At 36.1% G+C, this 12355-nt stretch overlaps 1 protein-coding gene across 8 annotated transcripts in view; it reads left to right on the forward strand.

Annotated features, from left to right (window-relative positions):
• LOC143233580 (coiled-coil domain-containing protein CG32809-like) overlaps window positions 1-12355 on the forward strand; it is a 397453-nt gene that overhangs the window by 339300 nt on the left and 45798 nt on the right. For all 8 annotated transcript variants that reach the window (XM_076469933.1, XM_076469932.1, XM_076469934.1 and 5 more), the window contains one exon: window positions 7826-8006. In XM_076469933.1, the coding sequence (XP_076326048.1) occupies window positions 7826-8006 (181 nt within the window). The remainder of the gene's footprint in view (window positions 1-7825; window positions 8007-12355) is intronic.

A 12355-nucleotide genomic window follows, 5' to 3' on the forward strand; every position in this document is an offset into this window, starting at 1 on the left:
GAAATGATTTATATAAGGCTCATCTCTTACACACTACACAATATCTTCAATACGTACATAGTGTTTGTTTGTTTGCAAAGCTAAACGAGGGCTGCGCCAGCCTTCCCTTATTTAGCAGTGTAATACAAGAGAGAAGGCAGCTAGTCATCACCACCTCTTGGGCTATTCATTGATGAAAGAGTTGTCCAAGAATTGGCGATGGGTGGTGATGACTCGTCATCTTAGGTGTGAGGGGGATTCGAACCTGCGATCCTCAGATTATTCGTCGAGCGTCCTAACCACCTGACCATCCCGGGCTCCAACGTCTCATTTCATTCCCAAACCTTGTCAGTAAATACGTTTATCACCACGCTGAATATCTGCGGACTTAAACGCTATAAACCGGGTCACAGATAGGTCATTGTGTGTAGCTTTGTATTAACTTTAACCAACCAACCAAACAAAAACTAACCAATTGGACAACGGTAAGTTTACAGACCCACACGTTGAAATCCGTGGATCGATTCCTGATTATAAACACAACAGACAGATAGCTTAATGGTGGCTTTACGCCAAAACAAATAAACGAAACTTTCAGTCTAGTTGTCCATGCTATAGATAAAGAATTTGGTAAATAATAACGATAAATAAACATTTTGAAAAATAATGAATTTTTTTACATTAGCCAGGTTCGAACCCTTGCAACATTTTTGAAATTATGTTGTTTTAACCTGTAGAACTTTATTTGTAAACTTCCAATATATTTATCGTAATACTAGACTTTAGAAGTGAGAGCTGTGTTTTGATTTTTTTCTGTTTTTTTATGCCATATGCTAAAGATTTGTGTGTGTGTGTGTGTGTGTGTGTATTAAGATATAAAGTTATGTTACATCCACTTGATGGCGTTAAAAAACTCTAAAACCTTTATAACTTTACCAATAATACGAAATAAATGGATATAATACGATTAAACCTATGTATCGAAGTTTATGACAATGCGTTGGAATTGCTGGTGTGGGCCTATTTGATGGTGTGTTCTAATGGTTAATGTGCTATTGAAATGGTTAGTGTGCTTTTGTAATAGTGTGTTGTAATGGTTAGTGTGCTATTTTAATAATGTGGAGGGCCTTCTCATGTCATGGATTGAATCCTTCGATTGACTTAGAAAACTGGTTATCATCCAGAGTTAACTTTAACATTGGTGTTAACCATCTGGTTATCATCCAGAGTTAATTTTAACATTGGTGTTGACCATGTCCACTTCACGATGTTGAATTTTCGCATTCGTGTTGTGAAATACCTTTTAAGAGCATGACATGAACTGTGGTTGTTTTCTTTGTCCTACTAAATCACTAGATTCGGTTTTGATGGATCTTATCTGTATTGAGCCAGATCGTTGTAACTCCATCATCGTAATCCATAGCCAACATCCGTGAATCAACGTTCAACTTGTACTTTTTGACGTAATTGTGTAACCAACGACAAAGACAAGTGATGTCATACCAATTCCAGATCGTTATGGTGGCAAGAAACTGCCCATGATGACAGTGGGGAGACTCAAAGTGACCAGTAGCTGTACCTCCAAGTATACGATTCTGATGCTTTGTTTTTTGACTCAAAAGGCTTGACAAGCTCAACAATATGTATATATATATATATATATATATTTAGGGTTAAAATATCACAGGACGTTACGCCATTAACGACATAGTTTAGTTTTTGCTCACTAGGCGGTGAAAGTATAAAATGAAACCTACAAATTGTTCGGAAAGTGAAAAATTAAAACATTAATTGTTATAAAAACGGACCCAACTTTCTCGAAAATTTTGTTAGAATATTGATACGATACATTGGTTTTTCTTTAACAAAGTGAACGAACTTCCCACAGAGTATAAGAAAAACAACAATGAAAAAGGACGTCACAAAAGCAAGATTTTTTTGGTTGAAAATAAATAACAAACACTAGAATCTAACTCACTGTATGTATGAGACTTGGATGCTCTTTTAGCATACCGTTATCGTGTATTTATAAATTGCTTGAGGGATGTAAAACATTTTCTTTAAATACGCCCCTAGGTGACTCGGACATACATTTGAGGGGTTATAAAGCTGAAATGTGGGGTTCAATCCATACAGTGAGAACTGTGTATGGTGCGACGTTATGCTTAACTACAAGAAATAAATAAGTTTTTTTTTTTGGTCTTTTTAAACGAGACAAAAATTCAAAGAATTACAGTTGTTAGTTTTCCCGTCGGGTAAAATGATATTTCAAGAATAGATCGACTTTAATATACCAAGTTTGCGCAGAATTCGATGCGTATGCATTCTTGTCTAAACTATCGTCAAAAATAATGTTTATCTGGTGTATCATTTCGTGCGCAAGGCACAAAGAGTGTGTTGGTTGTGAACACGAGACCACTGCGCAGAGCCCGAGGACTTCGTGGGGCCACGATCCTTCCAAGATAGTCCTTAGAGCAGCAGTAACATTATTCTACAATGATGTTTAATGTGAATATCTTGGAAATAAGAATAAGTTAAAACTGTAGCATATGTTATAGTTCCTCAAATAAAATTATACGTTTTATTGACTCAAACAGTGTCTGTGATAGGATAAGGTTTTGTTGTACTCCCGCTGGTACAGCAGTAAGTCTACGGATTTACAACGCTAAAATCAGGGGTTCGATTCCCTCGGTGGACTCAGCAGATAGCCTAAAGTGGGTTTGCTATAATAAAAACACACACACAAAAACAAGGGTTTGGTAAGTTTATTTGTGAAATTTAGCAGTGGGTGTTATTGCTAATAATACAGATCACGTGCTGAAATACAAATTCGAAGAAATCAAAAGTTATCGTATGCCAAGATATTTTTATTTCATTTGCATATAATAATCAAGTGATTTAATAGTGAAACGATATTCGTATCTTTAACCTGAGCGGAAACTTCTGTTGGAAATGGGTGAAGGGATAAGGTCGGAACCCTAGTATTCATACATAGCCATACTCTATTTAAAACTGCTTACCAAAGGTAAGGCAACCTTCGCAGCTATTCATAGCTAAATAGCGAATTGATAGCCGCTTTTATTCCTCACATACAGCTCGAAATTGGAGCGTGTTCTTCTGTACGTCGCGAACTCGAACTTCGGATCCTCCAATCCACGAGAGGACGCTAATCACCAGACCACTCCTGACCGACCTGTAGCAAACCCTAGCGAAACGTTGCTAAATTTACAATAGCTTGCAGATAACGCCACCTATATACTGTTTACACTATATGCTGTTTATTACTTGGACAAATTAAGTTACGAACTAGTCATGTTAAGAAGTATGCTTATTTGCTTCCGCGTAGGAATGCTCTCTTATATCCACAAATTATAACTTGTTACAAAGAGAACTTACTTAAGTGGCAGGTGTTTTGTGTAATAGGTGGACATCAACCTTGTATGTGTTGGTTTAATTAAAATGCTTAATGCAGAATTCCTTGTATACTTCCATAACAATCATGTTTACACATTATGTTATTGGGTTTTTTTTCTGAATTTCGTGCAAAGCAGTGTAAGACTAGAGGGAAGGCAGCTAGTCATCACCACTCACCGCCAATTCTTGAGCTACTCTTTTACCAAGGAATAGTGGGATTGATCGTTACTTTCTAACACCCCTACGGCTGAAAGAGCGAGCATGTTTGGTTGACAGGAATTTAAACCAATGACCCTCAGATTACGAATCAAGCGTGCTAACCACCTGACCACCGGGCCGTGTGGTGGTTAACATCTCCAGACTGTGAATCGTAGGATCCTTGGTTTGCAACCCGTTGCTGCAGAAACATGCTTCGTTCATTAAGATTGCAAGTGTATTACAACGTTGAAAATTAAACCCTACTATTCGATCAGATAAAAGCAGCTGAAAAGTTGGCGATTAGCGTTATTGATTATGTGCCTTCCCTCCAGTTAAATTAGATACTTGTTGTGTTATTTGTTTGTGTCCACAAACAAACTTTTTAATAAGTAGCTTGGAAAGCGTGGTAGCGCGATAAGCGTGACGTACACAACAAGAGGACATAGTCGTTTGTTTTGAAAATGTAGACTTAATGTGTGAGTTACAGGGTAAAATATACCAACAGTTTATATTCAAAATGTCGAACTCTACGTGGAAGACATAATACCAGTTAATTACATGAAAGATACAGCAAACAAGCGAGTTTTCATTGTTATACAAGACCGCATTATTATAGAATTGTAAAGGAATTGTGTTGTTCTTTGATATTATTGATTGTTCATTATCTTTTTGCAATTAATTATAATTGTTAAAAACTATTTTAACATTACATTCTTTACTCAGTATATTAGAGATTTTCAATAGTGTATAATAGTATTTCAACCATAATATGTACATTGTGTCTATTGTTGACGGCACGTTTCGCTCAGTACAGAGTTCATTAGGCCGTCTGGGATACAATAAACGCTATTTTAAAAAAACGATTTGCTACAACAACTGCTTTTCTACAGACTGGTGAAACATGATTATACTTAATTATAATTTTCATAGATTATTAGTATTAGACCTGTTATATTTTAACACTATGCTCTTTATTCAGTCTCTTTGAGTTTTCCAACAAGAAAAAGATTATGTAGTAGTATTTCTTAATAAGTAGTAGTATTTCAACCGTACTATGACCAACACGTCCATTTCTTAATAAGTAGTAGTATTTCAACCGTACTATGACCAACACGTCCATTTCTTAATAAGTAAAAAAGTTTAAGTTGTTCTTTTTTAAAAAAATTAAGTTTTTGTTGCTTAAAAGTCTAACAAGTTATGTGTTAATCCCAACAGAGCGTAAATTATGGCAGTTTAGTATCAGGAATAGTGTTTACAGTTAAGTTGGCTTTAGGTATACAGTTAAGAAAATTTATAGAAACTTAGAATAATTTGGAGTTCTATTAACGTCTGAATGAAGAACTGGAAGTGTAGACTACAGAACACAAGCGGTTTCTTGATACAAGTATTAAAAAAGGTTTGGGATGGAGAGCTTTTGAAGTTTACGAACCAAAGATATGGCCAAATAATTAGGAAGGCATTGAAATAACAGGGTAGAATAGATGAAATAAATGATTGCAGCTAGGTGAGTAACTTGAAGAAAAGCCAAAAATGTGTCTAGTAAAGCAAGCAACTGGAAACGTAGTGTATGCTAAAGTCACTAACATCCAAGATGATGCAGTGACTGGTGACATTGAATTGTTATACTCTCGTAGGTTTTTAACACCACAGAAACAAAAGTCCCCCGCTGGTACAACGGTAAGTCTACAGATTTACAACGTTAACATCTGGGGTTCGATTCTCCTCGGTGGACTCATCAGATAGCCCGATGTGGCTTTGTTGTTAGAAAACATACGCGTACACAGAAGCAGAAACTGCCAGAGACGTATATGTTAGTTTGATCTCTCCTTAGTTCAGGAATTTTCCACGTTTACCTCGGTCAGCTTCCCAGTTCTAAGAAGTCCGGTAGGGCCAGATGGTTAAGGCACTCGACTCATAATCCGAGGGTCGCGGGTTCGAATCCCCGTCGCACCAAACATGCTGACCTCTTCAGCCGTGGGGGCATTATAATTTGACAGTTAATCCCGCCACTCGTTGGTAAAAGAGTAGCCCAAGAGTTGGCGGTAGGTGGTGATGACTAGTTGCCTTTCCTCTAGTTTTACACTACTAAATTAGGGACGGCTAGCGCAGATAGCTCTCGTATAGCTTTGCGCGAAATTCAAAAACAAACCAAACCAAACCCAGTGCTAAGAAAAACAAAATTATTGGACTTCACACAGTCACGGTTTATAAAATTGGCATAATCACATGATGTGAGTCTGGCGTATGACAGTTGCAAAGAGATTCCATCCCGCAAGATAAACAAAAGTTGTATGTGAATATTTTCGCCCTTCTTATTTGGGTTATTTTTCTAACAACTTTGTTCATATCACTACGTCTTTCTTATAAAATGAAAGAAAGAATGCGTCGATTGCATTGTCTTTGGAACATTCCCGCTTCTCTCTTGGGAGATGAGGAACCTCGTAATTTGTGAACCCCTCCTATAAGAGGATACGACCAATAAACTTAATAGAGCTATATATAACGACTTGTGAAACCCCTATAAGCGTAGAGCATTTGCAAGCTAATGATACGCACTTTGACAACCAAATCGCACGGATTTTGTCGGTAGGCCTAGCATGACCTAGTGGTGTTAGGGCACTCGATTCTCAAACTAAAAATCACGGTTTCGAATCTGATCCTCACACTTTCTCGCTCCATCAGTCGTGGAAATAGAAAGGTTATAAAGTGACGGTCAATCCCATTATTCGTCGGTAAAGAGGAGCTAAAGAGTTAACGGTGGATACTGTTGACCAGATTCCCGTCCAGTCCATCACTGCTACATTAGGGAGGGCTAACGCAGATAGCCTTCGTGTAGCTTTGCGTGAAACTTAAAACAAGTAAATCAAGATGCGAGCACTTTAGGGTAATTGTGTTTGAGAATGGGGAAGTGACATTGTATTTCAATTTACAATAACGGGGTTGAATTTCTCACGAAGGTCACTAATGACTATAACTTATATTGTTTTCTGACCAAAAGGATTAATACGACTATTGTAGTTTAATTTCCTTTTTCAGTTTTTGTCTCATAATGATCTTTACTAGTATTGTGCCTATATAAGATAAACAGACAGCACTAAACAACAAATCAACTAGAAATTAACTTCATAAAAATATTAAGTGTTCAACATTGTTATTCGACTATGAGAAACCACCACTTTCCAATACTGTCTCTAGTTTACGGACTTACAAAAAAGTCGAGGTTAGATTCACCGTTAGGGACACAGAAGATAGCCTAATTTCGCTCTGCGTACAAACACACGTACACACGAGATTTGGAAACTTTACGAGTACGATGAATATTACAAATAAACACAATAAATACGTTTATAATGAATTATTTGTTTAATTAAAAATGATACATTTTTATACATACCCTACAGAAACATTTGTCTGAATGTGTGGTAATGTGGTATCTAGTATATTGAACCTAAATGGCATTTTTACAAAATATAAACTAAACTGTGAAGAAAGAGGCCCAAGGTTTGAGCGTAGCCATTCCTAGTAGAAAGACAACCAATCAACAACAGAGCAACTCTTAACCAAATGGCCTGGCATGGCCTAGCGCGTTAAGGCGTGCGCTTCGTAATCTGAGGGTCGCGGGTTCGCGCCCGAGTCGCGCCAAAACATGCTCGCCCTCCCAGCCGTGGGGGCGTTATAATGTGACGGTCAATCCCACTATTCGTTGGTAAAAGAGTAGCCCAAGAGTTGGCGGTGGGTGGTGATGACTAGCTGCCTTCCCTCTAGTCTTACACTGCTAAATTAGGGACGGCTAGCACAGATAGCCCTCGAGTAGCTTTGTGCGAAATTCCAAAAAACCGAAACCTTAACCAAATAGTAGGATCGACTATCACTTCTTTAACGCGCCCAGAAATAAAAGTGTTCAGCGCCATATTGCGAGTTTGAACTCTGTAATCCGGAACGTTATTCAGTAGGCCTTTATGATAATATTACACAAGGAAATTCTAACAGGTTGAACATGGAAAGAAATGGATAATAATAATGTGGAACTGCTATAACTAACAACGTAGCAGAGAGTGCATCTTTTAAAAACATTAAAGTTCGAAATCTTAGCTACCTTTAAATGCAATAATATAATAATCTAAATTAGATAAAAATAATTAGAACGTGACGACGTGATAGTGAAATGTTTCATTTACCTTTATCCACGTAACTGTTTATCATTCTTGCAATATATTCTTTTGTTTTTTTACAGAATCAAATAAATCGTCAGGGGTCGCAGTCTCCCTATCAGATCCCTCCCAGTGTACACGAAGATGATCCAGGTATTATGTCCGAAGTGGAAACTTCAGCTACCGGCTTTCGCCGATCATCAAAAGGGCGGTCCCCCATTCCAACATCTAGACCTCCACTTAAGTCTCAAGAGCGAGCAATCAGTAAGTGAAAACAAAACGACCATATCTCTAGTATTGTTAGTGTAATGGATGTAAGGTTAACATTCCTTACGTAATGAGTTAACTGTGAAGAACAGAGATTTATAAAGAATTTATTGTTGTTAGTGTAATGGATGTAAGGTTAACCTTACGTAATGAGATAACTGTGAAGAACAGAGATTTATAAAGTGTTTATTGTTGTTAGTGTAATGAATGTAAGGTTAACATTCTTTATTTAATGAGTTAACTGAAGAACAGAGATTTATAAAGTTTTTATTGTTGTTTGTGTAATGCATGTAAGGTTAACATTCTTCAAACAATGAGTTGACTCTGACAAAACAAGGATTTATGAAGTTTCCTAGTATTGTTTGTATATTGTCTGTCGCATTAAGGTTCTTAAAATAATGAGTAAACAATAAAAAATTGAAATTCTTAAGGAATCCCAGTATCCATATCTGCCTTTCATAGTTCAGAGTCATGAAAGACCGAGTCAATAAAGAACAGTACACTGTAAGAATTATTAGTTTGTTATTATTTTGTTTTTATGGTTAGAAAAATATACGTTTGTGTCCACTGTGTTTTAAATGACTGTGAAATCAAGATTTTGATGTAATGTAGTGGTTTAAATAACCTGTGAATAGTAAGTTTCATTACAACTTTAAAAAAATATTTTTATTACATTCTTATTTCAAGCTCGGTAAAATCTTTCATTATCAGTATCCCATTATTTCATATCACAAAACAACCAATTATTGTTAAGTTAAAAATGCACAGTTGCCGGTGTTCATAATTTTCGGAGTGTTTAATGGTTAAGTCAGAGAAAGTAAAACAAAAGCGCGCCTCTCGAGTGGTAGATTAAACTTCACGTACACGTAGTTCAGATAAAAAGCTTTATAAACCTTTGAGAGTTGTTCTAAGATTCTAAGAGTCTCGTGTAATAGTTTAATTTATTTGGTTTTGAAATAATAACCCCTGTTCAAGTGAATCTGTCATCAACATATGCACTTTCTTACTGTCGATTTATCAGTTTAACGTAATTACATATTGAATTGAATTTCCATTTATAAAACACAGTAGTGTATTGTAAGGGAAAAACAAAAGTTTAATTAACTTTGTTGAAATGATAGAAGGAGATGAAAAGAAATCAGTAGAAGCGTATTTAATTAATAAGATATTATTTATAGCATTGTTTAGGTTACGATGAGTGCTGACAGTATCCAGTTAAAATATATCTTTATTTTAATTTGTTATAGCAATTTTTTTGGTTCGTTCATCTAGAAATAGTACGTCATTTACTTGGACCGGTTAAGCCAAAAAAAGTGTGTTGCTGTGCTTTCCAGCTTCTATGGTTTTATTTATAGAATAAGATATATAGATATACGCGTATAGCAGGTGTTTATAGTGTGTCTTCTACTGTTCTGACAAGTGTTGTGAAACTTGATGTGTAAGACTACTTTGACCAAGTGGAAGGCAAATTACCTATTGCTGTCACTCCTTCACAGATGCTTTGAAAGGAATTTTGAACGATGGATTTTCTTGCCCATGAGTATCATTTAGTTTGACAATAAGGTCATCGTAATATATTTTAACAATTTCGTTTTATACATATTAGAGTATATTATTTTAGATTCGTTGATTGTTTGTTTTGTCTTTTGTTGTGATGCCAGTTTTATTGGAGAACGCAGTCTGTGTTCGTATGCTATGATGCCAGTTTTATTGGAGAACGCAATTCGTGTAAGTGTGCAATGATCCCAGGTTTATTGTTGAACGCAATCCGTGTTCCTGTGCTGTGATGCCAGTTTTATTGTTGAACGCAATCCGTGATCGTGAAATTTTAGCTGAATGAATATTTCCACTTGTGTAACATTGAGACTAGTGTTGAAGTTAAAGTCATTGAGTCACAACTGAAAACTGACACAACGCGAATTGGAAAAAAGGTTATAAGATAGGACCGTGATAAAAGCTGTAAAGAAAGGTTGTTAAGAGGGTTTCTGTGATGGGGATAGAGAAAAAGGTGTTAAAACCAATTATGGCAGAAGTTATAGCGTGATTGTTTTGTGGTGTAGTTAATGTAAACTGAATGAACAAGTCAAGATTTAATTAGATTACGCATTTCCACGACATTTTGGAACGTAGAGACACGTCAGTTTTAGCTAAGTATATTTTTGGAAGTAATTATTTTGGATTTTTAGTATTAAACATTTTGATCCAAAATCGTTTTGAATATAAAACCACATTTCTTTTTTTGTATTATTTGTTGTATTAGTTCTATAGACGAGTGCATATTTTTACAGTGAAATACAATAATTTAAAATCGAATGTAATTTTTTAGAAAAAAAACACTTGATTATCTGTAGCCCGAATGCTAAATCACAAATCTTTTATAGTTGAATCTGCATAGGAAATCTGACAGATTATAATCAAAAGATGAATAATCTGTAGCCCGAATGCTAAATCAGAAATCTTTCATAGTTGAATCTGCATAGGAAATCTGACATTTTATAATCACTTCTTGGAAATGGTTTTATTTATCCCTGTGATGGATAAATATTTAGTTTTTATCCGTGTGGAAGTTAAGGTTGCATGCTTAACTTGTACCTAAACAGTCTTGGTGTTTCGCCTGTTGTATAATGTATTAAATTGCTATTAATCATGGTTTTAAAAGTACAATAAAAGCGACAATCAGGGTCCTGATTTCTCCAAGCCCGTTCCCCTGGCTGTGGTTTCGCTAGATAGTAGATAGGGACAGTGGGAATCTCGTTAATCCATTCATTAATGGATTTAAATGGCAATTTCATTTAAATACAAAATTATTAGCTTAATATTAATAACCTTTCAAGTTGCTCTGTGGCCTATTAGGCCCCACTTTTCGTAGGAGTGTTAATATTTTAATACACCTAATTCGTTGTTTACGCTATTTATTCAGTAAGTTCGTAGGTTTAGTTTCACCTGTTTGTTTGTTTTTTTGGAATTTCGCACAAAGCTACTCGAAGGCTATCTGTGCTAGCTGTCCCTAATTTAGCAGTGTAAGACTAGAGGGAAGGCAGCTAGTCATCATCACCCACCGCCAACTCTTGGACTACTCTTTTACCAACGAATAGTGAGATTGATCGTAACATTATAACGCCCTCACAGCTAAAAGGGCGAGCATGTTTGGTGTGACGGGAATCGTGTGGAATGTAATCCTTAATATTTCGTTTCACGTGTGAGGTCATATTGGAATTTCTTATGGAATATAGTCTTTAAGGTCTGCTTTTACCTGTGAGATAGTTTTTTTTTATTTCGTGTGGAATGTAATCCTCAAGATTTCGTTTCACGTGTTAGGTCATCTTGGACTTTCGTGTGGAATATTGTCTTTAAGGTTTAGTTTCACATGTGAAGTTGATTTGAAATTTCTGTTGTACGTAAACCTATACTATTTATTATACTTCCTGCAAGTTAACGCCACCATTATAATACATGTTATACGTCAACTAGAGCATTAAATCTTAGATCGCATGACTTATTGCCTATACATGAAATGTTATGCATGTTCCACGAGGCGACTCTAATGTTTGTACACACACATTATCTAATCATTTCTGGCACTCTTTCTTTCCTGATTTATTCGTACAACCATGCATGCTTAACTTGTACCTAAACAGTCTTGGTGTTTCGCCTGTTGTATAATGTATTAAATTGCTATTAATCATGGTTTTAAAAGTACAATAAAAGCGATAACTTTTCAGGTGTCTGATTTCATAGATGCATGTGGCGCTGCCACGTAATGTACACGTGATGTTACTGTCGGTCGACTTCTCTTGATAAGACACTTTGTTTTGTGCGCGCTCTCTTGACTTTCGATATCAATGCGATGTGTTTGCGTTGTCAATGTTTATTATCATTATTTACTATATATTTTGTCTGGAAAGTGTATGTGTGGGAAGTCGTTAAGCGATGTCGTTAGCAGGAAGCGGGTCTAGCTGTCGCGTATCGGAGCTATATGTTGTTGTTTTTATTGGATCCTTTCCTCATGTTTCTGTTTAATTTTGCAGTCGTTTGCTGACGTCATAACCTTGCAAAGAGTTTAGTTTAATGGCAAGCACTAATGCTCCTGTATTAATAAACGAGTGTAGCAGTATTATAAAAACAACGAACGAACGAATACGTTGCTAACGCTGTTTTATTTTTATTCTGATATTATTAAGTAAACCTTCTTGATCCTACAATTGTTTCAGGTATGTTAGAGAAGAGCCGGGTGTGGTCTGGTGGTTATTGTGGCGGTCTGTAGATTCGAGGATTCGTGGCTCGCTTCCCATTGCCTCAGAATCTCGCTTCACTCTTTGAAACGTTATAATAAGAAGTACAGCCAG

This window comes from Tachypleus tridentatus, chromosome 12 (assembly GCF_004210375.1).
Source record: "Tachypleus tridentatus isolate NWPU-2018 chromosome 12, ASM421037v1, whole genome shotgun sequence".
In the NCBI taxonomy this organism is placed as follows: domain Eukaryota; kingdom Metazoa; phylum Arthropoda; class Merostomata; order Xiphosura; family Limulidae; genus Tachypleus; species Tachypleus tridentatus.